At 51.2% G+C, this 26,681-nt stretch overlaps 1 protein-coding gene across 3 annotated transcripts in view; it reads left to right on the top strand.

Moving 5' to 3' along the window:
- Window positions 1-18,665, top strand: part of SKA3 (spindle and kinetochore associated complex subunit 3) — a 637,733-nt gene extending 619,068 nt beyond the window's left edge. For all 3 annotated transcript variants that reach the window (XM_085621582.1, XM_085621581.1, XM_085621580.1), the window contains one exon: window positions 17,343-18,665. In XM_085621582.1, the coding sequence (XP_085477708.1) occupies window positions 17,343-17,521 (179 nt within the window). In that variant the 3' untranslated portion in view covers window positions 17,522-18,665. The remainder of the gene's footprint in view (window positions 1-17,342) is intronic.
- Window positions 18,666-26,681: the final 8,016 nt, after the last annotated feature.

Raw genomic sequence — 26,681 nt, 5'->3', positions numbered from 1 at the left:
CACCTGCATAGGGAGCGGGACTGCGAGGTCCAGAAGTGCTCGCGCCGTCCACCGCGCGCACCTGGTTCCTCTTCCCGCCCCCTTCTCCCTCGGACCTCCCTGGACCCTCCTGGTTGCTTACTTAACTCCTCGCGGCCCCCGCTGGCGCGGGTGCCGCTCGTGAAGAGGAGGGAGTGCGGATAGTGTTCTTGCTGTCGGAGGGGCAATAGCAGCAGCGGAGCCCTCTTCAAGTCCCTCTGCGTGGCCTGGGAGCATTGCGGCTCGGTCATCTCGGCTGGGGGAGTGCCTTACCTGTCACCTGCATAGGGAGCGGGACTGCGAGGTCCAGAAGTGCTTGCGCCGTCCACCGCGCGCACCTGGTTCCTCTTCCCGCCCCCTTCTCCCTCGGACCTCCCTGGACCCTCCTGGTTGCTTACTTAACTCCTCGCGGCCCCCGCTGGCGCGGGTGCCGCTCGTGAAGAGGAGGGAGTGCGGATAGTGTTCTTGCTGTCGGAGGGGCAATAGCAGCAGCGGAGCCCTCTTCAAGTCCCTCTGCGTGGCCTGGGAGCATTGCGGCTCGGTCATCTCGGCTGGGGGAGTGCCTTAGCCGTCACCTGCATAGGGAGCGGGACTGCGAGGTCCAGAAGTGCTTGCGCCGTCCACCGCGCGCACCTGGTTCCTCTTCCCGCCCCCTTCTTTCCTCCTCTACTTTAACCCCGCCCTGAACGCGTACGCGGGACGCGCGCGGACGAGGAAGCGGGCGAAGACCGGGCGAAGACCGGGCAAAGAGCGGGCCGTTTTAGGCCGTTAGAGGCCGGCAGAGACCGGACCGGGCCCCCTCTCTAACGTTGTCCCTGTCTCAAGGCTCACTTCCATACTCCAGCAGCCTGCGGCTTTGATTGTTCCTCTCGCCATGGCTACTAGAGTATCCAGGAGTAAGGCTACCCAACAGTGCTCTAGCACACTGGATAAATTCTTTCAGAAGACTAGTGCTGCGGCCAGTAAAGGTCGCATAGCATCTGACACTCTCCTTGAAGTAAATTTAGAAAATGTCTCAGTCTCAATGGTCCCCTCGGACTCTTCATCCATTGATGCTAGTACTCCCATACCCTTTGACGCCACCCATCTATCTCTTATGGATAGTATCGATCAGACAATTGAGACAGTCCTTCAACAACTTAGGACTCCGTCTAATCTACGGAGGGATAGTGAGTCTCTGTGTCCCTCGGGGGTGGTGGAGACCTCTCCGCACATTAACTGTGCGGAAATGGCTAAGGTACAGGATGATGGGCAAGTTGCAGCGCCAACAGACTCCGTAGGTAGTAGAGTCGACTATCCTCCAAAAAGGAAAAGGTTAAGGAAACTTAGAGGGGCAAAAAGGGCCAAAGTGGATAAAACCAACCCAACACTAGATGTTAGCTCAGACAACCCGGCTCCTCCCGTGGTTTCCTCTCCGGGAACTGGGTCTGATCCATCAGACTCGCTATTAGCCAAAGAGGTACCTGGGTGTTCTGGCCCGTTCATATTTGGCAGAGATCCTCTAAATACGACGGAGGCTCTGATTGGCTCTTTTAGGGATATCCTTAGGAGCATGTTGGAGCCCCTGTCTGTAAAATTGGATTCCATAGTTACTAGACTCAAGGCTATAGAGGATGCACACAACCGGAATAGTCCTAGCAGGGGGTTGGGTCCAAGTGCACAGACGGTTCCCCGGGATCCTGCAGTGAGTGTACCATCTACTGCTGGAACAAGTATACAGGTCCCGGCTGGGGCACAAGATAGTGTTACAGGTAGCCATGTTCCCCCACTGCCCTCTTTACATATGTCTAGGCCCCCTGTCCCGGCACCCAGAAGATCCAAGCACCCAACATTACCCCCCCCAATGAGTGGGGGGTGTGCTAATGATGCATATATTGGCAGCCCCACTAGTCCTAATACTAGGCGCAGGGTGGTTAATTTGCCCCCTGAGGCTGTGCCCTACACAGCGATTATGGTAGGAGTTCCCGAGCTCACTGGTGACTCCAAAGAGCCACAGGACTCACTTCGTAACAAGGTAATTAGTTGGCTTAATATTAATAGGCCCCTCCCTCCTAACATCAAAGGTGATGTGCTAATGGTTAGAAGGATCCCATGGATTGGAATCACCACCAAAAATAGGGCAGGTGACTGTATCATAATTAGTTTTAAAAGCCCACTGGTTGCTCCTTACATCTGCAACTGGCTGGTAAGGCCGGTTAAATCCAACATAGACGTGGTGTCTCTCTCACACTTCTACCCAAATGTTTCCAACTTAGTAGTGGGGAGGGAACGGAGTTGGACCAGAGTGGGCTTTGCCGTAGATGGTTCACGGTACAGACCAAAGCACAACTTATTGCCCGCCCATGGTAATCTGGTCCTTCAGAATAGATTCTCCTGTCTGGACCTAGTAGATTGACCAATAAGGGGGGACATCCCACAACACCCAATAAATTCTGTCCATGGGTCTACATTCGGGGGGGAAGGTACATCTGCTCCGGTAAATAAACAAAGGTGCCTGGCCCATGTAAATGACGGGGGGACCACACTGGGAAGCACACAAGCTTTAGATGAGGATCCACCAAACACAATAACTGTCGCTGTAGCGCAATTGGTGGAGGTTGCTGAAGTACCCACTAGGTCGCCCATTACCACCGGCTTGGGTGACTTGGGTGATTCTGCACATGATATCCCGTCTGCACTAAGTGAAGAAGGTCCCCAATTCCAAGGTTCAGGTTTGACTATCCTGTCCTGGAATGTAGCTGGTATCACAAGTAAGGTGGATACCCCGGAGTGGGAAATCTTGATCAGTAAAAGTGACATACTCCTATTCCAAGAGACATGGGCTAGGGTACCACAGCTCAGGAGGGGATACGATATTTTTGAAATCCCTGCAAAATCGAATGGGAGAGGGAGACCTTCGGGAGGTTTGGCAATCTGGGTGGGGAGCCACATTGGGTGTCAGGTGGATGGGATGGACACACTTTCACCGGACATTCAGTGTGTGCTCCTCAGATGGCCTGATAAAAGTATATGGGCTATTGTTAATGTCTACTCCCGACCAGTCGCTGTGGGTAAAGAATCCCCCACCCTAGCTGATCTCTCATCTTTTTTAGGGCAATTGACAGGTAACCTGAAAATAGTGATGGGAGGAGATTTTAACTGCCACTTTGAACCCCTGGAGGGCCTAACGGAGGGTGCCTTTACTGCCGAGGACGACCATTGGGGAGTCCCTCCTTCCTCATCACCTTACCCCAAAGCTTGGTCTCCGTTGGCTGTACAACTTACCTCTCTCACCCTGAACTTTGCACTGAGGGCGTGTAATGGGCGCACCCCTTCCGACACTCCTTCGGTGTGCACCTTCAACAAAAAGGGCCATGAGTCAAGGTTGGACTACATTTTTATAGATATTTCCCTGTGGCCCAAAGTCTTAGATTTTAGAGTGATCCCGAGAACAGATAGTGACCACAATTCCCTTCGCTTGGAGATCCAGCATCCAGCCCCTGCCATAGGGAAGCCAACTACCGACCTTGCGATCGGCCAGGGAGACTTATTACTAACTACAAGTAGGCGCCGAGTCAAATGGGGGAAGCTAGTTGACAAAGAAGAAGCTTTAAAAAACCTCTATGGCATTGCACTCCCTAGGTTCCAGGAGGTGGATGCTCTCATTAACCAATCTAGACCCTCAGATTACAATGAGAGACTATTTGACATTCACCAGGCCCTAGTGAGGGACCTTGCAGATGTCTTCAATCCGGCCCTGCCTACTAGAAGGAATAAGACTCGTGCTCCAACTTGGTACACCTCCACTTGCAGGAAAACTAAGTCCGAGCTTCTTTCCGCAATTAAAGAGGGTAGGGATAAGGTGAAGATTGCTGCCCTTAGGAGGGGGTATAAGTTAGTACTGGCCAACGCAAGGGCAGAGTGGGATTGGAGTCATTGGCACGACCTGTTTGAAGCCCTTAAATCCAAAGACTTTAGGAAATTTTGGGCTCTGGTAAACAATGGAACAGGGGATCTGGTATCTGCAGTAGAACCCAACATCGCCCCCTCTATTTGGGAGGCTCACTTTGGGTCACTATATCAAGAAACCACTCTCTGGCCGGAAGGGATGGTGGTGGAGTCCCCCTGTCTGCCAGATGTGGCCTTGGAATTTTCTATGGGGGAGGTGAAGCTAGCACTGGAGGGCTTAGCGCTGGGGAAGGCACCGGGGCTGGACAAGCTACCCGGTGATTTGTTCAGATACCACCCTGACATTTGGGCCCCGTACTTTCTTGTCCTTTTCAATGCTATTCTGGGAGGTATGGCGATCCCTTCCTCTTGGCTAGGGGCTGAAATAGTTCCAATTTATAAGAAAGGGTCCCCTTTGAGTCCTGTAAATTATAGGCCCATTAGCCTGATAGATGTTCCCCAAAAGCTTTTTGCGCGTCTTATTCTGAACCATCTATTAGACTGGGTGGAGGAAAATAACATCTTGAGTCCCCTGCAGGCTGGCTTCAGGAGAAACACGTCGACCATGGACCAGATCTTCCGCCTAGTTCTCCTCTACTGGAAGACGGTGAGGATCGAGGGCGGGAGATTGTACATGGTCTTCGTGGATCTGAGGTCAGCCTTTGACCTAGTCCCGCGCAGGAAACTTTGGGAGGTGTTGGAAAAGTTGGGAATCCCCCCACAGCTACTTAACATCTTGGTCAGGCTGCATGAGAACTATGCGCAAGTCAGGTGTGGGAAAGATGGTAGACTCTCATCCAGGTTCCCTGTGCATCGAGGTGTGAGGCAGGGTTGTGCCCTGGCACCGACCCTGTTTTGTCTATTTATTAATAACGTCATCTCCCACCTGGAAAACGTTAAGGACAACGACGCCCCCTGTTTGGCAGGTAGGAGGGTACCGGCAATCATGTTTGCCGACGATACCCTCCTCCTTTCAAAATCCCCCATGGGGATCCAGAGGATCCTGGATGGATTTGGTCTTTTCTGTCATCAGCACGGGCTGGAGGTGAATACAGAGAAGACCAAGTTCATGATCTTCAACCCACCACCAAAAACTAGGCCCAATCCTACCTTGGGGACCATTAGTCTTGAGAGGGAGTCCACCTTTATATATCTGGGGGTCACACTGCAGGAGAATTTGGCATGGGATCGACAGATAGTACGATCCAAGGCCAAATTATCCCAACTGTCGGGTGCAATCCTGAAAGTGGCTAACACTTCTTCCTTCAAGCCCATAAGCCCGGCCCTTGAAACTTACAAGACCCAGGCCAAGGCTGCGGCCATGTATGGCAGTGAGCTATGGGGACATAAAACGGTGAAGGTCCTATCAATAGTGGAAAATAGCTTTTTAAGGCGCCTTCTAGTCCTTCCAAGCGCCACGCCACTCCAGCCCTTAAGAATGGACATGGGTCTCCCCCCTATTGCAGAGGAGCTTGTGTCTAAGCCAGTGAAGTTTTGGCACAGGCTCTGGTCTACGGACGAACTCCATCATTATAGGGAGGATCTCGCCCATGTCATGAGTTTAAACTCCAGTGCCAAAATCCCCTGGCTCACCTTCGTGGAAAATGAACTATCTGCCATTAATCTCCGTGCCCTGTGGGAGGACCCAGCACGAGGTTGCCGTACAATCTCGCGCAAAGCTCTCGCACAAATCTACAAAGCCAGGTCCCTTGCACATTTGTCGGACGCTCAAAATAACGGCACCTTAACCTTGCGATTTTTAGAATCCAAAAATTCTTATGTTTTTGAACCTTTTATGGATTTTATCTTTCCCATCCTGGCAAGGAAACTGTTTGTTCAATGGAGGTATAGCACACTACCTATCAATTCATACACCTCGAAGTGGGCAAATGGGGGCGATAAAACTTGTCCCTGTTGTAACAACTATGTGGAAGACGACCCCCACATTTTGTTTGTGTGCCCTGCATACCAAAGGCCCAGAAAATATTGGATAGCACCACTCTGTAAGAACCTGGGGTTCAGAGAGTACGCGCAAGCATACAGGATTTTGAAAACCAGTACCCTGGGCCACATTGTGTTTGCTGTTTCCAAATTTCTTATGGCCATATGGTTGATCAGAAAGAAAAAATTGTCTGAAGCCCCCTGAACTTTTTAAAGAACAGTCTAAATGCAATTTTAAATTACTCCTCGCTGGGAGAGTTGATTTTATTTAAATGTATTTTAATAATGTTTAATGTTTGTAATGTTTTTACTGCATCTTTTATGGTCTATATGACCGAAATAAAGAATTTTTGGAATTGGAATAAACGTAATTTAAAAATATAAATGTATGTTAACATACTTTAAATCAATTCTGCATGTAACATTTAGCAACATGTAATATTAATTAATATTTAAATAAAAGTATTACAGTAGGGAGAATGCTTTTACATTATTTAAGAAATATTTATAAAGCACATTAAATATTTAATTAAAATATATTTATGTATACAGAATTTAATACGTTGATATGCGGTATCATTTTATTTTAATAGTGCTAGGTTTATAATAAATGTTTGAAATTATTTTACATTTATATTAAAATATTTTTTTAGAATATTAAACCCTGTACTTTTCCACCGGTAAACCTTGCCATGGTGGGAGAGATCTCCACCTATATGTGAAAAGTTACTAGTAATAACGCTATACTTGCTCATTCTTTTTTAGGAGGCTCCACCAGAGAGTGGAGACATGCAAGTCTACTCTTGGAAAATGTGAATAGCACAAAAGTGTAGCTTCAACCCCTCATGTAGTAGATTTAAACATGAGTAAATCTACATGTGCAAATGTACCTTCGTGAATTGAGCTCTTCGCTTCATGTAACACACAGGCAGAGTGCAGAAGAAAGAACCCTGGGAATACAATGTCAGAGCAAGAGCAGAAAGAAGTATGGTGGACTGGGAACGCTGAGGGAGGGACGGTAACACAGTGTCTGTTTTCATAGTACCTTATAGGCACAGACAGCAAACGCAGAGACAGTTGGATAGCAGCTCCTGCAATCAACCAACATGTGCATCACTCTCCAATGTGCTCCTATTTGGTTTCCTGTTTTTCTAGGGGTTGATACTGTTCAGAATGGGCTAGATGCGAAAACACGACGGGGATGCATTGCATCCCTGACGTGGAGAAATGGTGTCCCTGACATACACTTTCCAGTATTGGGTTGACTTTTTGCGTCTGCACTCCTTCAGAGACAGGACAGCCTTAAGTGGCTTGAGTGACTCTTCTCCTGCAGGACGTTCTTCGCTCACTCTAGGGTGATAGTGAATCTTTGTGGTCCTCCACTGATGCAGACGACCCCTTCTTCTATAGATGGAGCACGTTTTCGCCTCTCCTCACATTTCCTGCAGATGGCCTGTTCTTTCTCCCTCCCTCCCTCCCTAAGATTAATAGAGTGGAGTGATTTCTGTCCACTTCTTCAGATGTCCCTTGTTAGAAAACACTCCACTCCCACACCGGAAAGGGTGGTGGTAACGGGGTCTCCCAGACACACTGTGGTAGCTTGGCTCGAGTGGTCAGGAATCAGGCACCGTGCTAAGCATACGTCATACCCATACAATAACCATGCGTGCATCCGTTCCAAAAACGACTCTACACCGTAAAAATTATGAAAATATCTCTGTTTATCTTCTTTTTCTCTTAGTTACTGATTAAATAAATAAATAACACAATCACAATATACAAGGCTTTTTAAATAGTGCAGGTCAAATAAATACGGTCTTACTGATTCAATAAATAGGGGTGATCATAAATAATTAAGGCATAAATATAAGTGCAATACATACAGGCAATTAAATATTCTGAGGCAATAAATACTGCAAACCAATAAATATTGTGCGACAATAAATACTGTGGAACAATAAATACAGTGAAGCAATAAATAGGTTAAATACAATAAATACAGTGCTCTCAATAAATAATTAAAAGCTGACAGTGACACTCATAGAATCAGATCACATTTAGATTACTATGGGCTGATTTGGCCCAGGCACAGCTTGTAGTTATGTGGATGACTTGAGGGTGTCTACTCCCTGGCTTGGACAAGGCGGAGGCCTAAACTGAGGTAGATCAAGGGGGGAATACTAGAGACCTGGCTCTCTCACTCTACACAACCCCTCTGAATTAGTCTCAGCTCACCCCTGGCACAGTCAAGCCGGTTCCAGCACCTCTCTGACCCCTAGAGTAGTCTCTTAGGATTCCACAGGGCCTTAGGCGCCCTCTATTCCACTTACTGCCCTTTTTCTGAAGCTCCGACGCCGCTGGAGTTGTGTCGACGCCGTGAGGCGGTTCCGGTTCGATGTCGGCGGCCTCGGCACAATGTCAGTTCTTGACGACGCCGGCAGGCGGTTCCGGATCGATGTCGGCGGCCTCGGCTCGATCTCGACCTCCGATTCGATGACGTCGGGCAGTCTTGGCTCGATGTCGACTTCGGGCGGCTCCGGTCCGATGGCGACCTCAGGTTCGATGACGTCGGCCGGCCTTGGCTCGATGTCGACTTCCGGCGGCTCCGGAGTGCGATCCCCACTCCCGACCTCCGGTGCTCCTCTCCTCAGGTTCCGGCGACTCCGGAGTGCGACCTCACTCCCGACCTCCGGTGCTCCTCTCCTCAGGTTCCGGCGACTCCGGAGTGCGACCTCCACTCCCGACCTCCGGCACGCTTCACCTCGGTCTCCGGCGACTCCGGAGGGTGGACTTCACTCCCCCGTCGACGCCGCTCACTCGACCTCGGGTGACTTCCTCCTCGACCTCTGGTACTCTCTACGACCTCCGTCGGCGCCCTCTCTCGACCTCTGGCGGCTCCGGGTACGACGTCTGCTTTTCCAGTCAGCGCCGCTTCTCCACCTCGGGCTCCGGGTCTCAGGCTTCTCGACGTCGGACTCCAGGGAAACCAGTAATCAGGTCAGGACTTTGCTGTTCTTTGCTTCTAAGGCCTGTTCCTGCTGTCCAGGTCCTTAAGATGGTTTTTCTTGCTTCTTCCCACACAGGGCTCCAGGCTGGGCTCAGTCAGTAGGGACTAGTATCAAGGGTGGGTTTATGGACCCCACTCCAGGCACAAGTTTCCACCCCTGCTGCCTCACTCCTTCCTCCTTCAGGTTTCTGCTGCTCACTCCTCACCAGTCAGGTGCCAACTGCCAGCTCCAACTGCCAACTCTCTGTCTTAGCTTCCCAACATTCTAAACCGCCTCCAACTGTCACAGGGCTCCAGAATGTTGCAGAAGGTTCTAGTAGGTTCCAGTGGGTTCTGATGATGTCACAGGTGGCCACCATTTTGTGCTCCAGGCCCTCAGACAGAAGTTCCAGGGGTAGATAAAATGGCTCCCTGAATCTGCAGCAACACTAAAAAATCTGGTGGTTCCCAAAAAGGAAAAATACCAACAGGGTTTGAGGCAAAAGTGGGACAAAATAAATAATGATGAGGAGGGACCACCCAAAGGGCTGACAGGTCTAACACGCGTCCCCCCCAGATGAAAGTGGGGAGAGCTACCCAACCCCTTGGGAGTTCTCATCACTAAGGCGGAAATACCTTGAGAGACCGTCTGCATTGGCGTGGTCCACTCCAGGCCGATGTTCCACCTGAAAGTCCATTCCCTGTAGAGAAATAGACCACCTCAACAACTTGGGATTCTCCCCCTTCATTTGCATCAGCCAATGAAGGGGTCTGTGGTCAGTCTGAACCAGGAAGTGCGAGCCAAACAGGTATGGCCGCAACTTCTTCAGAGCCCATACCACTGCAAAGGCTTCACGCTCTATTGCACTCCACTTCTGTTCCCTGGGAAGTAGTCTCCGGGATAGGAAGACCACGGGTTGATCCAGACCCTCTTCATTGAGTTGCGATAACACTGCCCCAATGCCATGTTCTGATGCATCCGTCTGGACAATGAACTCCTTGGAAAAGTCTGGGGCCCTTAAGACCGGGGCCTCGCACATGGCTTGCTTCAGCTTCACAAAGGCCTGCTGACAAGCCTCCGTCCAGACTACCCGTCGAGGTTGTTTCTTGGACGTGAGCTCCGCGAGGGGAGCTACGATGGTACCGTACCCCTTCACGAAGCGGCGGTAGTATCCCGTGAGGCCCAGAAAGGCTCGGACCTCAGTCTGTGTCTTGGGGGGTTCCCAGGCCATGATGGCCTCGATCTTCGCCTGGAGGGGTTGCACCGCTCCCCTACCCACCAAGTGTCCAAGGTACACTACCGATCCCTGCCCGATCTGGCACTTGCTGGCCTTGATCGTCAATCCAGCTTGTCTCAGGGCCTGGAGAACAGCTTGCAGGTGACGCAAGTGATCCTCCCAGCTGTTACTGAAGACGGCTATGTCATCCAGATAAGCAGCAGAGAAACTCTCCATTCCGGTGAGGATCTGGTTTACCAGGCGCTGAAACGTGGCAGGTGCGTTCTTGAGCCCAAAGGGCATCACACAGAACTGGTAGTGGCCATTGGGCGTGGAGAAGGCTGACCTTTCCCTTGCTCCATCAGTCAAAGAGATCTGCCAGTACCCAGAAGTAAGGTCAAAGGTACTTGGATATTGGGCAGCTCCCAGCCGGTCAATCAATTCATCCGCCCTAGGGATCGGATGAGCATCAGTTTTGGTCACTGAATTCAGTCCCCGGTAGTCCACACAGAACCTCAGTTCCGGTTGGGCACCCGGTGGTGCAGCTTTTGGTACTAGTACCACCGGACTGGACCTGGGGCTGCTAGAAGGTTCGATCACTCCTAGCTCCAGCATCTTAGTGACTTCACTGTTAATGCTGGCCTTCACCTTGTCTGACATCCGGTAGATCTTGGACTTCACAGGTGGGCTGTCTCCTGTGTCCACGTCATGGACGCACAGGTGAGTCCTACCCGGGACAAGGGAGAACAACGAAGAGTACTGCCCCAGGACCTGGCGACAGTCCTCCTGCTGTTCAGGAGTTAGAGATGGGGAGAGAATCACTCCCTCCACCGACCCATCCTTCTCTTGAGACGCAAACAAATCGGGGAGAGGCTCGCTTTCCGCGTCCTCTGCTCCGTCAGTCACCATCATCAAGATGACTTCGGGCCTCTCATGGTGGGGTTTGAGGCGGTTGGCGTGCAGCACCCGTAGGGGCTGACGAGGGGTCTTCAGGTCCACCAAGTAGGTAGCCTTACCCTTCTTCTCCAACACCTCAAAGGGTCCTGACCAGCGATCCTGGAGGGCACTAAGCTCTCCTGGTTCGATCACCCACACCTTCTGGCCAGGCTCCAACTCCACCGGGTGAGCGTTGTGGTCATACCACGCCTTCATCACTGCTTGGCTGGCTTCCAAGTTGTCAGAAGCTTGCTTCCACAACTTAGCCATTTGGCTCCGGAAGGCCAGCATGTAGCTCACCACGTCCTGGGGAAGCTTTCTGGGAGTTCTTTCCCATCCGTCTCTCACCAGGTTGAGAGGTCCACGTACAGGGTGCCCGTACAGAAGCTCGAAGGGGCGGAAGCCCACTCCCTTCTGTGGCACTTCCCTGTAAGAAAAGAGTAAACAGGGTAGGAGGACGTCCCATTTCCTCCGCAGGCTTTCAGGCAGACTTCTGATAATGCCTTTCCAGGTTTTGTTAAACCTCTCCACCAGACCATTGGTCTGGGGGTGGTAAGGAGTTGTGAACCGGTAGGTCACTCCACACTCCTTCCACATCGCCCGCATGTACGCTGACATGAAGTTGGTCCCCCTGTCGGACACAACTTCCTTGGGAAAACCCACTCGGGTAAAGATTCCCATCAGGGCCCTAGCCACAACAGGTGCTGTTATGGTCCTCAGAGGTATTGCCTCTGGGTACCGTGTGGCATGATCCACCAGAACCAGGATAAACCTGTGACCAGCTGTAGTAGGTGGATCTAACGGACCCACAATGTCGATGCCCACCCTTTCAAAGGGGGTGCTAACGACAGGAAGTGGTTCCAGGGGAGCTTTTAGCTTCACCCCTGTTTTCCCACTGGCTTGGCAAGACACACATGTCCGGCAGTAGGTATCGGACGACACTTTCATCTGAGGCCAATAAAAGTGTGGGACAAGACGGGCGAAGGTCTTGTCTTGCCCCAGGTGTCCTGCCAATGGGATCTCGTGAGCCAACTCCAGAAGGAAGACTCGATAACATTGAGGGACTACCAAGGCTCGTGACGATCCGTGTAGGGGTGCCTTGGGTTCACTGTAGAGGAGGCCATCCTCCCAGTAAACACTGTAGTTCCCTTCAACGTTCCCTGCTGCCTGGGCTTGGGCCTGACGCCTCAGCCCCTCAAGGGTAGGGCACTCCCTCTGGCCCTGGCAGAATTCCTCCCTGGACGGGCCTCCCTCCACGTGCCACTCGGCCGGGATGGGTAGGTCCTCCAGTTTGGTAACATCCCCCACCGCAGACTCCTGGTCCACCACCTCCGGTGGCCTATCCGTCCTACGGGGTGTGGACGCCGAGGCAGGCTCCTCCTGTCCTCGGTTCTTCCCTTGACTGGCAGCTGGCTGGGCCTTTGTTCCAGGCTCCAGCCGAAACGAACTCCCTCTCCGGGTAGTCGCGGACCCTGTGCTCACACAGGCCCAGTCAGGTGTACCCAGCATCTCAGTGTGAGTCCGGTATTCCACCTCCTTCCAAGCGTTGTGCTCCATGTCATTCCCCAGTAGACAATCGACTGGCACGGCAGGGCTTACGGCAACTCGAAGTGAACCTGCAACCCCCCCCCATTCAAAGGGAACCTCGGCCACTGGATAGTGGCCTGTTCTGCCGTCAGCCATCGCGGCTGGGTGGAGTACATCGGGAATTACCTGCTCTGGAGACACCAGTTGACTACGTACCATAGTCATACTGGCTCCTGTGTCTCTCAGAGCCTCCCCTCTTTGGCCGTTGATGGTGACCCACTGCCCATACTTGACAGTATTTGCGGGCACCTGGATCTTAGGAACCATCTCCCGTTCTCCCAGGGACACTAAAGTGACACCCGCCCACTCCCTTCCCTTAGTTAAGGGCATCTCCTCCCCGAGCACTACACTAGCTACTCCGGGGGTCTTTCCTCCAATGGGAGGGGGTGGTCGTTTCAGGCACTTCGGATCTCCTTTATAGTGTCCAACGCCACCGCACTCGTAGCAATGGACAACCCTTGGCTGCTGACTCTGGCCAGGATTAGGGTTTCGGGGTGGGTTAGCCCTAGGGGTGAATCCTGTTCCCTTTCCTTGGAAGTTATTTTGGGGGCCTTTGGAGAACTCCTTTTTCTTTTCCCCTCCCTCTTTCTTCTGGGGGGCGCCCTGTCCGGCCTTTTGAGTATCCCCTCCAGTCCCCCTTGTGGACACCCGGGTACTAGCCCAAATGTCCGCCTCCTCAGCAAGCTTCCGGGGACTGGTCAGCTTGCTATCCACCAGGTGTTGACGCAGTTCAGGGAAACATTTCTCGAGCAGGTGTTCCTTCAGTACTAGATCAAACAACCCCTCGTAGTTCCTCACTTCACTGCCCTGAATCCAACCCTCTAGTGCCTTCTTTGCATAGTCCAGGAAGTCCACCCAATTCTGTGTGCCCAGTTTGTGACTACCCCTGAACTTCTGTCTGTATTTTTCGGGTGTTAGTCCAAACTTTCTTATGAGCGCCAGTTTCATGGTGGGGTAGTGGGTCTGCTCATCCTCCTCGAGGGCCAATAATGCATCCCTACCAGCTGGAGGCATGTACTTGTACAATCCCCCTCCCAGTACTTCTCTGGAACCCCGTGGGCCCTTAACGAGACCTCATAGGCCGCTAGCCACTTGGCGATATCGTCACCCACCCCATAGCTAGCTACTATGTCCTTTGGCAGGTAGGGTTTGGGTTCCCTGGTGTACTCTCGTTCTTCGCTGCCACCGTTAGGTACAGGGTGTGCCCCGATTCTCAGGATCTGAAGATCTATCTCTTTCAGCCTTATCTCATGAGCCATCCTCTGTTCCTCCTTCTCTTTCTTCAGCCTTGCTAAGTCCCATGTGAGCTGTCTTTTCTCCCTCCGGTCTGTTAACTCCACTTCAGACAAGCCACCGCTAGAGGCACTGCTGCCCTTCCTGGAAAGTGTCCTGGGCCCCGCTAACAGGTTCCCCACCTCAGGTTGGTACAAACCAGCTCCCTCACTGTCGGGCTCTCTATCCCTGTCCTCCTCCTCAGCCTTGCTTTCCCATCGTGCCTCCCCCCAAGCCCTTAAGCTGGTTTGGAGTGCACCCTTCTTTGCTCCTGGGGGACAATACACCCCCTCCCGCTGACAAAACTCCCTGAGTTGGGCCACAGTGTACGTTTCTAAATTCTCCAGTACAAACTCCATCTTGCCCACTCAGGTCAGAGGACAGTTATTTGCAGTAACTATGCAGGGGGGTACCTTATATAATACCTCCTCCCACCACCAGAGTAAATTTGGAAAAAAACAAAAACCCACAATTAGGAAGGCCGCTTTGAGAAAACTCCCGGTGTAGGCCTATGGACTACCCACAGTTATTGTTGAGTATACGTAGGCACAGCTCTATCCCACCACTGAACACCAATTATGTTAGAAAACACTCCACTCCCACACCGGAAAGGGTGGTGGTAACGGGGTCTCCCAGACACACTGTGGTAGCTTGGCTCGAGTGGTCAGGAATCAGGCACCGTGCTAAGCATACGTCATACCCATACAATAACCATGCGTGCATCCGTTCCAAAAACGACTCTACACCGTAAAAATTATGAAAATATCTCTGTTTATCTTCTTTTTCTCTTAGTTACTGATTAAATAAATAAATAACACAATCACAATATACAAGGCTTTTTAAATAGTGCAGGTCAAATAAATACGGTCTTACTGATTCAATAAATAGGGGTGATCATAAATAATTAAGGCATAAATATAAGTGCAATACATACAGGCAATTAAATATTCTGAGGCAATAAATACTGCAAACCAATAAATATTGTGCGACAATAAATACTGTGGAACAATAAATACAGTGAAGCAATAAATAGGTTAAATACAATAAATACAGTGCTCTCAATAAATAATTAAAAGCTGACGGTGACACTCATAGAATCAGATCACATTTAGATTACTATGGGCTGATTTGGCCCAGGCACAGCTTGTAGTTATGTGGATGACTTGAGGGTGTCTACTCCCTGGCTTGGACAAGGCGGAGGCCTAAACTGAGGTAGATCAAGGGGGGAATACTAGAGACCTGGCTCTCTCACTCTACACAACCCCTCTGAATTAGTCTCAGCTCACCCCTGGCACAGTCAAGCTGGTTCCAGCACCTCTCTAACCCCTAGAGTAGTCTCTTAGGATTCCACAGGGCCTTAGGCGCCCTCTATTCCACTTACTGCCCTTTTTCTGAAGCTCCGACGCCGCTGGAGTCGTGTCGACGCCGTGAGGCGGTTCCGGTTCGATGTCGGCGGCCTCGGCACAATGTCCGTTCTTGACGACGCCGGCAGGCGGTTCCGGATCGATGTCGGCGGCCTCGGCTCGATCTCGACCTCCGATTCGATGACGTCGGGCAGTCTTGGCTCGATGTCGACTTCGGGCGGCTCCGGTCCTATGGCGACCTCAGGTTCGATGACGTCGGCCGGCCTTGGCTCGATGTCGACTTCCGGCGGCTCCGGAGTGCGATCCCCACTCCCGACCTCCGGTGCTCCTCTCCTCAGGTTCCGGCGACTCCGGAGTGCGACCTCACTCCCGACCTCCGGTGCTCCTCTCCTCAGGTTCCGGCGACTCCGGAGTGCGAACTCCACTCCCGACCTCCGGCACGCTTCACCTCGGTCTCCGGCGACTCCGGAGGGTGGACTTCACTCCCCCGTCGACGCCGCTCACTCGACCTCGGGTGACTTCCTCCTCGACCTCTGGTACTCTCTACGACCTCCGTCGGCGCCCTCTCTCGACCTCTGGCGGCTCCGGGTACGACGTCTGCTTTTCCAGTCAGCGCCGCTTCTCCACCTCGGGCTCCGGGTCTCAGGCTTCTCGACGTCGGACTCCAGGGAAACCAGTAATCAGGTCAGGACTTTGCTGTTCTTTGCTTCTAAGGCCTGTTCCTGCTGTCCAGGTCCTTAAGATGGTTTTTCTTGCTTCTTCCCACACAGGGCTCCAGGCTGGGCTCAGTCAGTAGGGACTAGTATCAAGGGTGGGTTTATGGACCCCACTCCAGGCACAAGTTTCCACCCCTGCTGCCTCACTCCTTCCTCCTTCAGGTTTCTGCTGCTCACTCCTCACCAGTCAGGTGCCAACTGCCAGCTCCAACTGCCAACTCTCTGTCTTAGCTTCCCAACATTCTAAACCGCCTCCAACTGTCACAGGGCTCCAGAATGTTGCAGAAGGTTCTAGTAGGTTCCAGTGGGTTCTGATGATGTCACAGGTGGCCACCATTTTGTGCTCCAGGCCCTCAGACAGAAGTTCCAGGGGTAGATAAAATGGCTCCCTGAATCTGCAGCAACACTAAAAAATCTGGTGGTTCCCAAAAAGGAAAAATACCAACAGGGTTTGAGGCAAAAGTGGGACAAAATAAATAATGATGAGGAGGGACCACCCAAAGGGCTGACAGGTCTAACATCCCTTCTGTAAATATATTATTCTTTTTATCTGGTGGGGTAATTCTGTGCCCTACTATGCTTCAGTCCCAATTGCATCTCCTCCTGCAGATGTTATTCCCCATGATCTCATTGGTGAAGATGATCCCCCGCCTGCAGGTGTCGGCAGTGTAAGGATACATGTCATCTAATCAAAACACAGTCAGAATGAAGCGCTTCTTGGGCGGGACAAGCACAAGAATAGGGAGAAAAGCCATTGAATCATGAGCTACTATGTGAGATACCAGTAAGCCATTCAGTCATGAGTAAGGGGTGACTCAGTCACTCTGTATTGTGTTATTCACAATAGGTTTTCCACAAAGAAGAGACCCCTAAAAAAAAGATTGCTCTCTCGATATAATGCTTGTTCAGTTTTTCATGCAATTCAATGCCAGCACTCCTTATGAGGTGGAAGGGTACAGCAGACAGCCAATAGCATGATAGTGAGTTATTAATACCCCTCGGGGGTTATCAAAGATGTGACTGACCCGGTCTCAAAGTAGTGTCATCAGCCAGTGGTGAAAGAGGGCTGATCTCAACTCACTCTATGTATATCTTAAGCAGTAGTCATTATTGGAGTTAAATGTGCTGTTACTGTCACCAAAAATATTGACTCTGAATACATGCCATTGGTGTGCCACAATGACCTCTAGGCACTATTATGTCGAACACTAAATTATACATCCTGCTTCTAGATTTATTGTATTTCTCATCTGAGCCTACAAATGAATTTTGCTTTCCTTTTTAAATACACTTTTTTCTCCATGTACAGGCTAGTCTTCACGCAAATTAACTTATTTTCACATATGATAATGCCTATATGTCACTCTTTCCTCTTCAGAGGGTGTGCTGGACACCTCAAAAGCTGTATTTGGAGAAGCTGAGCTGAAGTCCCTGCTTGAAGTCGGACCCCAGTTAAGAATCCTTCTGATGTGCTTAGTGGATTTGAACAGGCTGGAAGAACTAGAAGAAACCGAAAGTCAAGATGGCCGATTCTACAGAGCGTTGATTCAGAAGTGACGCAATAAAAGCACTCTCTGTGCTGCACCTTTACTATGCCTCTTATGCACTGCTAAGATAATGAGTGTTTTTCATGGCTATATTGTAACAGTATATTTGACCTCTTACGTGACTCTGGGGTAGTGTAACCGTTCGTCTTTCTCTGTTTTGACGTAAGCAGTGATCTCTGACGTGTTTATGAATTCCATCTATTGCGAGGACGGCTGATGACGTAAAGCCCTATACTAACTTAATGCTACAAATGGCGAGCTATGAAAATGTGTATTAGCGCTGTTTCAACCACGCCCTCGTGGATGCATGTCTCTTCCGTCTCCAACGAGTGGTGATCGCACCTTATCTGCTGTATAAATCTGTTTTAAACAGAAGCCGTGTGCCTGCTTCAGGGCACAGCTCTTTACATACCCTGCTCGCCTCACTTCTGTTTTTGTGAATGAACAGAAAAAGTGGAACTGGGTCCTACATTTGCTTTTCATTGTCTGGTGTAATTTCCTCAAAATGTTCCGTTCTTTGTTTAAGTGTTTTCTAACAGATACTATGCAGCAAGCAGTTCGCCGAGAGCAAAAGAGCAAAGAGAAGTGGAACTGCGGGCATGATTTTTCGATCTTTCGGTGTGAAAAGGAACAAGAGGGTTTATACACCTGTCCCGGAGTTCAAAATTGATTCCGAGTGCTTAAACGAGCTGTTTTAAGATTATTTACGGGAGCCTGGCGTGAGCAGTCCTGATTCAGTCCAGTGCCATCGTTTTTGCACATTCTTAGCCTTTTGGTTATATTTTACAACCCCCTGCTTCGCAACCCGCAAAGTAAACTAGCCTGTTACCACTGAGCCATTGGATGGGCCTCGGGCTACTTGCACCAGAACTACTCATTTGGGGCATGGACTGAGGCGGTTTGGGATATATGAGATAAGGAGCCTACTATCAATTAATTCAATGTATACGTCATGCACCGTCGTGGGAGTATAAGACATATCATGTTTGATGTTCTGTCGGTTCTGTGTTGAACAGTTCACCACACTGTGGTGACAGGGGTCATGTATAAATCGTGATGCTTCTATTACGCTCATATGTCTGTTTTGGTTCATTTTCCATTTTTCTTTCTTTGCTATGTTTGTACCTGATTGAAAATTTCAATAAAGAAATAGATACAAAAAAACAAACGTTGTCAACCTTTTGACTAACCTACTACCTTGCTGAGGTACGGGAAATGTCTTCAAAATGTGTTCATTTAAAGTGTCATAGTGTTGTGATGAATCACGGAGGCAACCACTATTTTAAAGAGGTTTAATGGCAACCAGTCAGCAAGAGCAGCCCATCTCCAAACGCAGCTGGAAGCCAACTGCCTAACCATCACCCCAGAATCCGTGACGATGCATTGGAACCCAAGTACCTCACACTGAAGAACAGACCAGGCTAGCTGGAGGGTTCCAAGTATAACACAACATATCTCCCCATCTTATATGACAAGACAAAACCTAAAAATGAAAACAAGCTGAAGAAGAAAGATAGAAAAGAGAAGAACAAGAAGATAAAAGAATAAACAAACGCAAGAGGTAATGTAATACAAAGTTAAAACATTAGGGATCAAATTTCCCCCATCCATAAGCATTATTGAACATAGTCACCCAAATAAGCAGGACGTCTCCTTTCTCTTGCCCCCGCGTAACACGTGGCACACACACCAATCCATCTCCTGCCCCTGGAACCACAGCATCTGGAACACCAGGAGACTGACTGGAAAAATCACCCAAGGAAGTTCCCAAAAACTCACAATCACTCAGCCAAGGAGAAGACTCATCAATCGAACCATCACGCTCAACCAACGCACCTGAAGCATCCTTCACATTACAATAAAGTGCAACACGCCTTAAGTTCCATGTTTGGCCATTTTCAAGTTTTACCCAATTGCTACCCACCGCTTTGACTCTGAAAGGCCCTCTGAATTTACTCCGGAATCTTCCACCCCCACCAGGTTTCACTTTGACCAAGTCACCCACATCAATGAACCGTTTACAACCATTCCTCAAAACCTCACCACATTTTTGTCTCCCAGAAGTGGACGCCTTCTTTCGCATCAAAGATGGAACAAGTTTCGTACCAGGCACTCTACCCCGCATCATTTCAAACGGACTCTCACCTGAATCAGAGTTCCTGGTGGTGCGATATGCCCACAGCATTTCACTTACAGCCCCCTGCACTGACAATACATCAGTCATAGCCAATTGCATAGTGCCCTTAAGCATTCTGCTAATTCTTTCCACTAAGCCGTTGCCCTGTGCATTGTACAAAGAAGAGCAAGAATGCTTTACACCAATAGTCTCCAAAAATGTGTTCATCTCAACAGAAGTTAACTGCGTTCCATTGTCAGTTAGTAGAACATTTGGAAAACCATCTCATTTAAAAACATCAGTTAAAACAGCAATGGTAGAGGAAGTGGTTACACCACCCATAAACACAACTTCAACCCTCTTAGATTTAGTATCCACTAGAACCGCTGTAAATCTCTCCTTCTCGGGCAGAAAGTTGAAAGGTCGAAAAAAAAACAGGGCTATTTTCTCCCAAACCTTTTCAGCATACAAAACATGTTGAACAACCTCCGTGATACCAAGACCAACCCTAAGGCGTTTCTCAGAATCCTTACAAGCCTCATACATCACTAACCACTCCTTGGCCTGTCTATCCATATAGGGCCACCAAAAACACTCAATCAGGGGTTGATAAAGCACGCTACTCCCCCGTGAGGGTCTCAAGGTGCTGGGAGGAGGGGGGAGTGCAGCTCCGGTTCAGTCGAAGAGCCAGGTCTTGAGGTTCTTCTTGAAGGTGCGCAGGTTTGGGGAGCATCTGATGTTGACTGGGAGCTCCAGGGCTTGGCTGCGATGTAGAAGAAGGCTCTTCCGCCTGCTCTGTTTCTGCGGATGCAGGAGGGTCTCTGCCAGGGCGAGGTTGGCGGAGCGGAGGTTCCTTTTGGGTACATGGAAGGAGACTCTTTTGTTGAGATATTTGGGTCAGATATTGTGGAGGGATTTGTAGGCGTGGGTGAGAAGTTTGAAGGTTACTCTCTTCTCGACAGGGAGCCAGTGGAGGTCTCGTAGATGTTGGGTCATGTGTTCGTGCCGTGGGGCCCAAAGGACGAGTCTGGCGTTCTGGATGGTTTGGAGCTTGTGAAGAAGAGTTCTGTTGATTCCCGCCTAGAGGGCGTTGCCGTAGTCCAGTTTGCTAGTTATGAGTGGGTGGGTGACGCTCTTTCTGCATTCGGGGGTATCCATTTGAAGGTCTTTCGGAGGATGCAAAGGCAGTTGAAACTGGTGGAGACGACGGAGTTTATCTGGTGGATCTTTGTGAGGGAAGAGTCAAGGATGATGCCTAGGTTCCGTGCTTGGCCTGTGGGGGTGGGTGGACTCCCGAGGGTGGAGGGCCACCAGGTGTTGTCCCAGGTGGAGTTGGAAGGTCCTAGAATGAGGACCTCTGTCTTCTCCGAGTTGAGCTTCAGGCAGCTATCTTTCATCCAGGCCGTGACGTCCTTCATTCCTTCCTGGAAGCAGAGTCTGGTGGGGGCATGCTTCCCCCGTTGGTGGGTGCTAGGACGGCCGGGAGCCGTCCGACACACACGCCCACCGTGACGTCGGAACACCGAACGGGTTAAGTATTATGGCTGAAGGTGGCAGTGCTGCGCAACAAACCACTTTCCAGAGCTTTAAACCGCACAGAGTTTGTTGCAGTCTTTTTTTTTTTTTTTTATGGTTCCTCAAACGTCTTGACAGAGGCCAGCCAATGAGTCGGCAGGACACAGAACACGTTCCTCAAATCAGCAGTTGAAGACACACGAGAGAAGAGCAGCCTGGCAGGGGGCACAGCAGCCAGGCAGAAAAGAGCACACATAGAGGTAATTAAACCACTTCTGCCATTTTAACGCTAAGCTGAAACTGCATGCTGCTCATTACTGCGTGTATTGTCCGCTTTATTTTTTTCATGCAGCACTCACATAAGGACAAATAGCTTCAAGAAACTTGAGTACGCATTTAAGCCAGCACTTGGCACCCGCAAGCAGCGCTCTTAACTGAAGAGGCTGCCAAAGATTCTCGCATTAGCTTGTGTAGTGTGCGGTCTATCTCCCCGAGTCGCGTGACCCCGCGCCTACACCGGCGAGAGGTCGTGACGCTGGGGGCTGCACACATCGAGAGACTGGCGAGAGTGCCTTGCGGCCTGGCTCTCCCCTTGTTTGGAATTACTTACAATAAAGTGTTGAATCCCGCACAGCGTGGTCATCTTTCCGTGGGGCCCATCTTCCACCTCTTCAGTGGCAACGAGGAGGTCGGACCGGCGCACGGCACCACAGAAGCAAGGTAGGATAGAGACGGCGCCCGTGGTGAGGAGGGACGACACCTCTTTCCACACCACTCCTGGCCCCCGCTCCAGGCGGCAAACCCTACAGAGAGGCAGCGCTTCTGCCTTGAGGCGTAGAAGTGCATGCTGGCACTGAGTGCAGCTTCCCCACCGCCTGAATATCAGTGCGCATTTCGACACGCTCCACATATTCCCGCCCTGCACTGCTGGAGCTACGAGCAGCCACCTCCTGGCCCCGGTACCAAGCACGCTCCACATATTCCTGCCCTGTACTGCTGGAGCTACGAGCAGCCACCTCCTGGCCCCGGTGTATGTGGAACAAGCTACACACAGGGTGCACACCAAAGGCACCTACCTCCAGGCCTGAGCTTTTACAATCCTGCCCTGCGCAGCCGATGTTACCAGCAGCCACCGCCTGGCCCTAGTGTCGGATGAACCAGCCACACAGTGTGCACACCAAAGGCACCTACCACCAGGCCTGGGCATTCAAAAAGCCAGGACCTACAGTGTGAAGCAGTGCATAAGGGAACTGCCCCAAGCATACCTCTACGTGACATTCCCTTCCAGCACTCCCAGAGGGTAGGGTTCCTCACTGCCTACCTACACAGAGGGACCACGGGCTGCCATCATGCCATCCAGGGTACCACAGGGCCACACAGCTGCTGTCACTACCCACTCGAGGCGGCCTGCATCCTCAGTAGTGGACCCCCCTCAGCCCATGCAGGAGGACCCCATCCTCCCAGCCAGCGGGAACCCCGGAGCTCCACAGGAACCACACAGCGCCACTGCTGTTTTCGCCACACGTACCATGTGTGCCCAGACCTTCTCCTTAACCAACCCCATGCCCTTCCTACCTAAGCCTGGGGAACCGGCCACGAAGTGGGCCGATTGGAAAGGATACTTCTTGAATTACCTCTCAGCACTGGAAGACGAAGGCGAAGAGGAATTCTCCAGTAGGCGGCGGAAGAAGATCCTGCTACATAATCTAGGACCGGAGGGTCTGCGTGTCTACGACCAGATGGTAAAGAAAACCAGGGCCTCTACGGACTACGACGTCTTCCAGCACGCCCTCGAAGATCTGGACAGTCACTACCAGCCTGTGATATGCACGGCCATCGACCGTTACAAGTTCTTCCAACGGAAACAGGCGGAAGCGGAGTCAGTGGAGGACTACGTAGCAGCCCTCAAGCAACTGGCCATCAACTGCAAGTTTGGCACCTTGCACGACGACTTCATACGGGACCAGATCATCATGCACTCCACCCACACGAGTCTCCAGGAAAAGCTCTGGGGGAGCGGCGAAGCACCCCTGCCAGAGATCATCGCCATAGTGAAACGAGCGGAGTTATCCAAAAGGTGCGCCCTGGCTGCAAAAAAAGACAGGGCGCCACAAGCCACAGTGTGCAGAATCTCCGACCGCAAGGGCCAGTCGCCAAAACCCGTGACGGACTCCGCTACCACCCGCCCATCTACGTCTAGGAGCAGAGGTCCCGGTCGCAGAAACGCAGTGGTTAAGTACGTCCAGGATGTTTCCGATGACCAGGAAGGGGCGGACCTTTCAGATCCGGACAGTATCCTGTGCATCGATGACTACATCCTGGATGTAGGGGGTATAACAATGAAAAAAAAACTCCTGCAAGCTGTCCATAGGCAGCGGACACGGGATCGCCCTACACCATCATCCAGAAACAGTAGTTGGTGACCACCTTCACCCCACGGACGTCCATCCAGTCACATACACGGGAGAAAGGATCCCCATGGTGGGCTTCAGGCGGCTCCTGTTCGTGTTCAAAGGACGACACACCACAGCGAAGTTATATGTAGCACAAAAGGGCCCATCGGTTCTAGGTTGTGCTGACCAGGGTGCTCTTGGTATTCAGCTCAACCCAGGTGGCGACAAGCAAGTGCTCCTAGCGGAGGATACATCCATGCCATCCTCACTTCAAACAGAGTTCCACACTGTCTTCAGCGACCAGATCGGGAAGTTGAGCAAGTTCTCCCACAAGATCGTCCTAATCGTCCGGTTGCCCACAAAGTCAGGAACATCCCGTTCAACTGCCGAGAAGCGGTACAGCTAGAACTGAAGCGCTTAGAAGACAGAGGCATCATTGAACCGATCGAATGCGCCGAATGGCTCGCGCCTTTGGTGGTGGCGCGCAAACCAAATGGAAAGATCCGCCTATGCATTGATCTCCGCGAACTCAACAAGAACATAATCGTGGAAAATTTTCTGTTGCCTAAAATCAACGAATTACTCGCCCAGACCAAAGGCATCCAGTGGTTCTCCACCATCGACCTCAAAGCTGCCTACCACCGGGTATCACTTCACCCGCCACGCCGGAAACGTACATCCTTCATCATGCCCTTTGGGTGCTACAGGTTCAGACGCATGCCCTTTGGCCTCTCATCCACGGCGGCCGTCTTCCAAAAACTAATGCACAAGCTGTTCCAAGGCGTCCACGGTGTCCTCTACTTCCAAGACGACATCCTTGTCATGGGAAAATCCAAACCTGAACATGATGACACCCTGCGCACCGTCATACGCATGCTTGCAGCCAATGGCCTCACGGCCGAATTAGAGAAGTCCAAATTCGGTCTCCGCAAAGTCACTTTATCTAGGGCATGAAATCAGCGACACAGGAATCACCCCCAAAGCGGCGAATGTGGAGGCCATCATGTCCGCTCCCTCCCCGACATCCAAAGACGACGTTCGTTCGTTCGTTCCTGGGGCCGGCAGAGTTTTTTATAGCAAGTTCGTCAGAAACTTTGCAACGAAGACACACAACTTACGCCAACTGCTCAAGGAAAAAAACAAGTTCACCTGGTCGGAGGAAACGGAAGCGGAGTTCTTGGCCATCAAACAAGACATCTGCAAGGCCGTTCCCTTACAGGGATTCAATGGCGCTGCCTCCAGTATACTCACCACGGATGCCAGCGACAAAGGGCTGGGAGCAGTCCTCTCCCAGAGGATCTCCGATGGCACCGAGACCACGGTGGGCTTCGCATCACGATCCCTCACCCACAGTGAAGAGAAGTACGGTGTAATCGAGAAGTAAATGCTAGCCACCATCTGGGCGATGGAGAAATTTCAACAGTACCTGTGGGGGTCAAGGTTCACACTCCGTACCGACCACAAGGCTCTGATCAAGGTCCTTACATCTAGCGGCAACATAACAGCCACGCCACGCATAGCAAAAATGACATTGCGTCTGTTGGACTTTGTCTATGACATGGAATACATCCCGGGCCCACAGAACAGAGTGGCGGACTTCTTGAGCAGAGCGGCAGCCATGGATGATCCCGTCACAACATCGGAGTGGGAAGAGTACAGCGTCGCCTTCATGTCAGATCATGAACAGACCATCAGTGCCCAAGACTGGGCCGAAGCCTACATGCAGGACACAGAACTCTCCCAGATCAAGGGATATGTCATGCGAGGCTGGCCGGAGAAGAGGTACGTCGACGGCAACCTCAGAAAACACTGGGAAGTCTGTGACAAACTCTCCATTGGCGAGGAATCCACATTCCTGCTACGGGGAGACAAAGTAGTGCCCCCGAAGGCGCTGTACGACCGCATTCTACACATGAACCACGAAGGCCACCTAGGCATCGTAAAAACCAAACGGAGGTTAAAACTGTTGTACTGGTGGCCTGCCATGGATGTCCAAGTGGAAAGGTTTGTGAGGGACTGCACCCATTGCGCCAGAGCTGACAAAACCCTGGTCACCCTGAGGCCACCCATGGGTGAATTCTCAACTCCCAATAACCCCTGGGAGGACTTATCCATCGACATCGTAGGCCCGGTCCTAGACACCTGGGACACGCCCAAACACCTCATCGTCGTGGTGGACCGCTATTCCAAGTGACAAGAGGTTGAAATCTGCGACTCAGTAGACTCCGATGCCGTCATCACTTTCCTCACCAACATCTTCTTTAGGGAGGAAGTCCCCAAATCTATCACCAGTGACAATGGACACGTAGGCCAAATGGACCGCATTCACTAACAGAAACGGAATCCGGACGAGGCACACCCCGGTCTACCACCCAGCGGGTAACGGCCAAGTGGGACGCTTCAACCGGGTGATCATGGGCTCGATCCAAGCAGCCATTAGCGCCTGAAAAAATTGGGAGTCCGAAGTCAGGAACACGGTATGGGCGTACCTCATCACACCCACCTTGACAGGATACAGCCCGTTTAAGATCTTAAGTGGCAGAGAACCATTCACCAGAGACAACACAACCTGGATGACCATGAGACTCCAAAGCAAATGGTCACCAGCCATCATCCGCAAGAACATAGCGAAAGCACAAAGCATCTACAAAGCACATTTCGACAAAAGGAACAATGTATGTGGCACCTCATTGGCAGAAGGCGAGTAGGTCCGAGTCAAAAGGGGTCAATCAGGGCTCAAAGGAGACAGCAAATTCAGTGAACCCCTGCGGGTGGTAGAAGCACACTCCCGCTCGGCCCTATTGAGCGACGGCAAGGTCTGGTCCCAATCCAGAATGGCCAAGTGCAACAATATCCTGCATTGGGGCACAGGTGACAGTGAGCTGAAAGGAAGCGCCAGCGGCCGCACCCTCTACAGACCACATGAGCGAGACTGGACCAGCAAGCGTGGGAGGACAATCACCTGAACAACCTTCGCCATGTCCTCCCAGCCAGGACGCAGTGGAAGAAGGCATCTCGGACGAGACACCCAACGCCTTCAGGAGAGATCAGGAAGAAGGCATAAGGTCAGACGGAGCCCGAGGAGGAAGACAGCCGGGGACTGGAACACACACCCGCAAGGGTTGTGTGGTGAAGCTACCGAAACA

The sequence above is a fragment of the Triturus cristatus genome, chromosome 8, assembly GCF_964204655.1.
Source record: "Triturus cristatus chromosome 8, aTriCri1.1, whole genome shotgun sequence".
NCBI lineage: Eukaryota > Metazoa > Chordata > Amphibia > Caudata > Salamandridae > Triturus > Triturus cristatus.
This window is presented reverse-complemented; position numbering and strand designations above follow the sequence as displayed.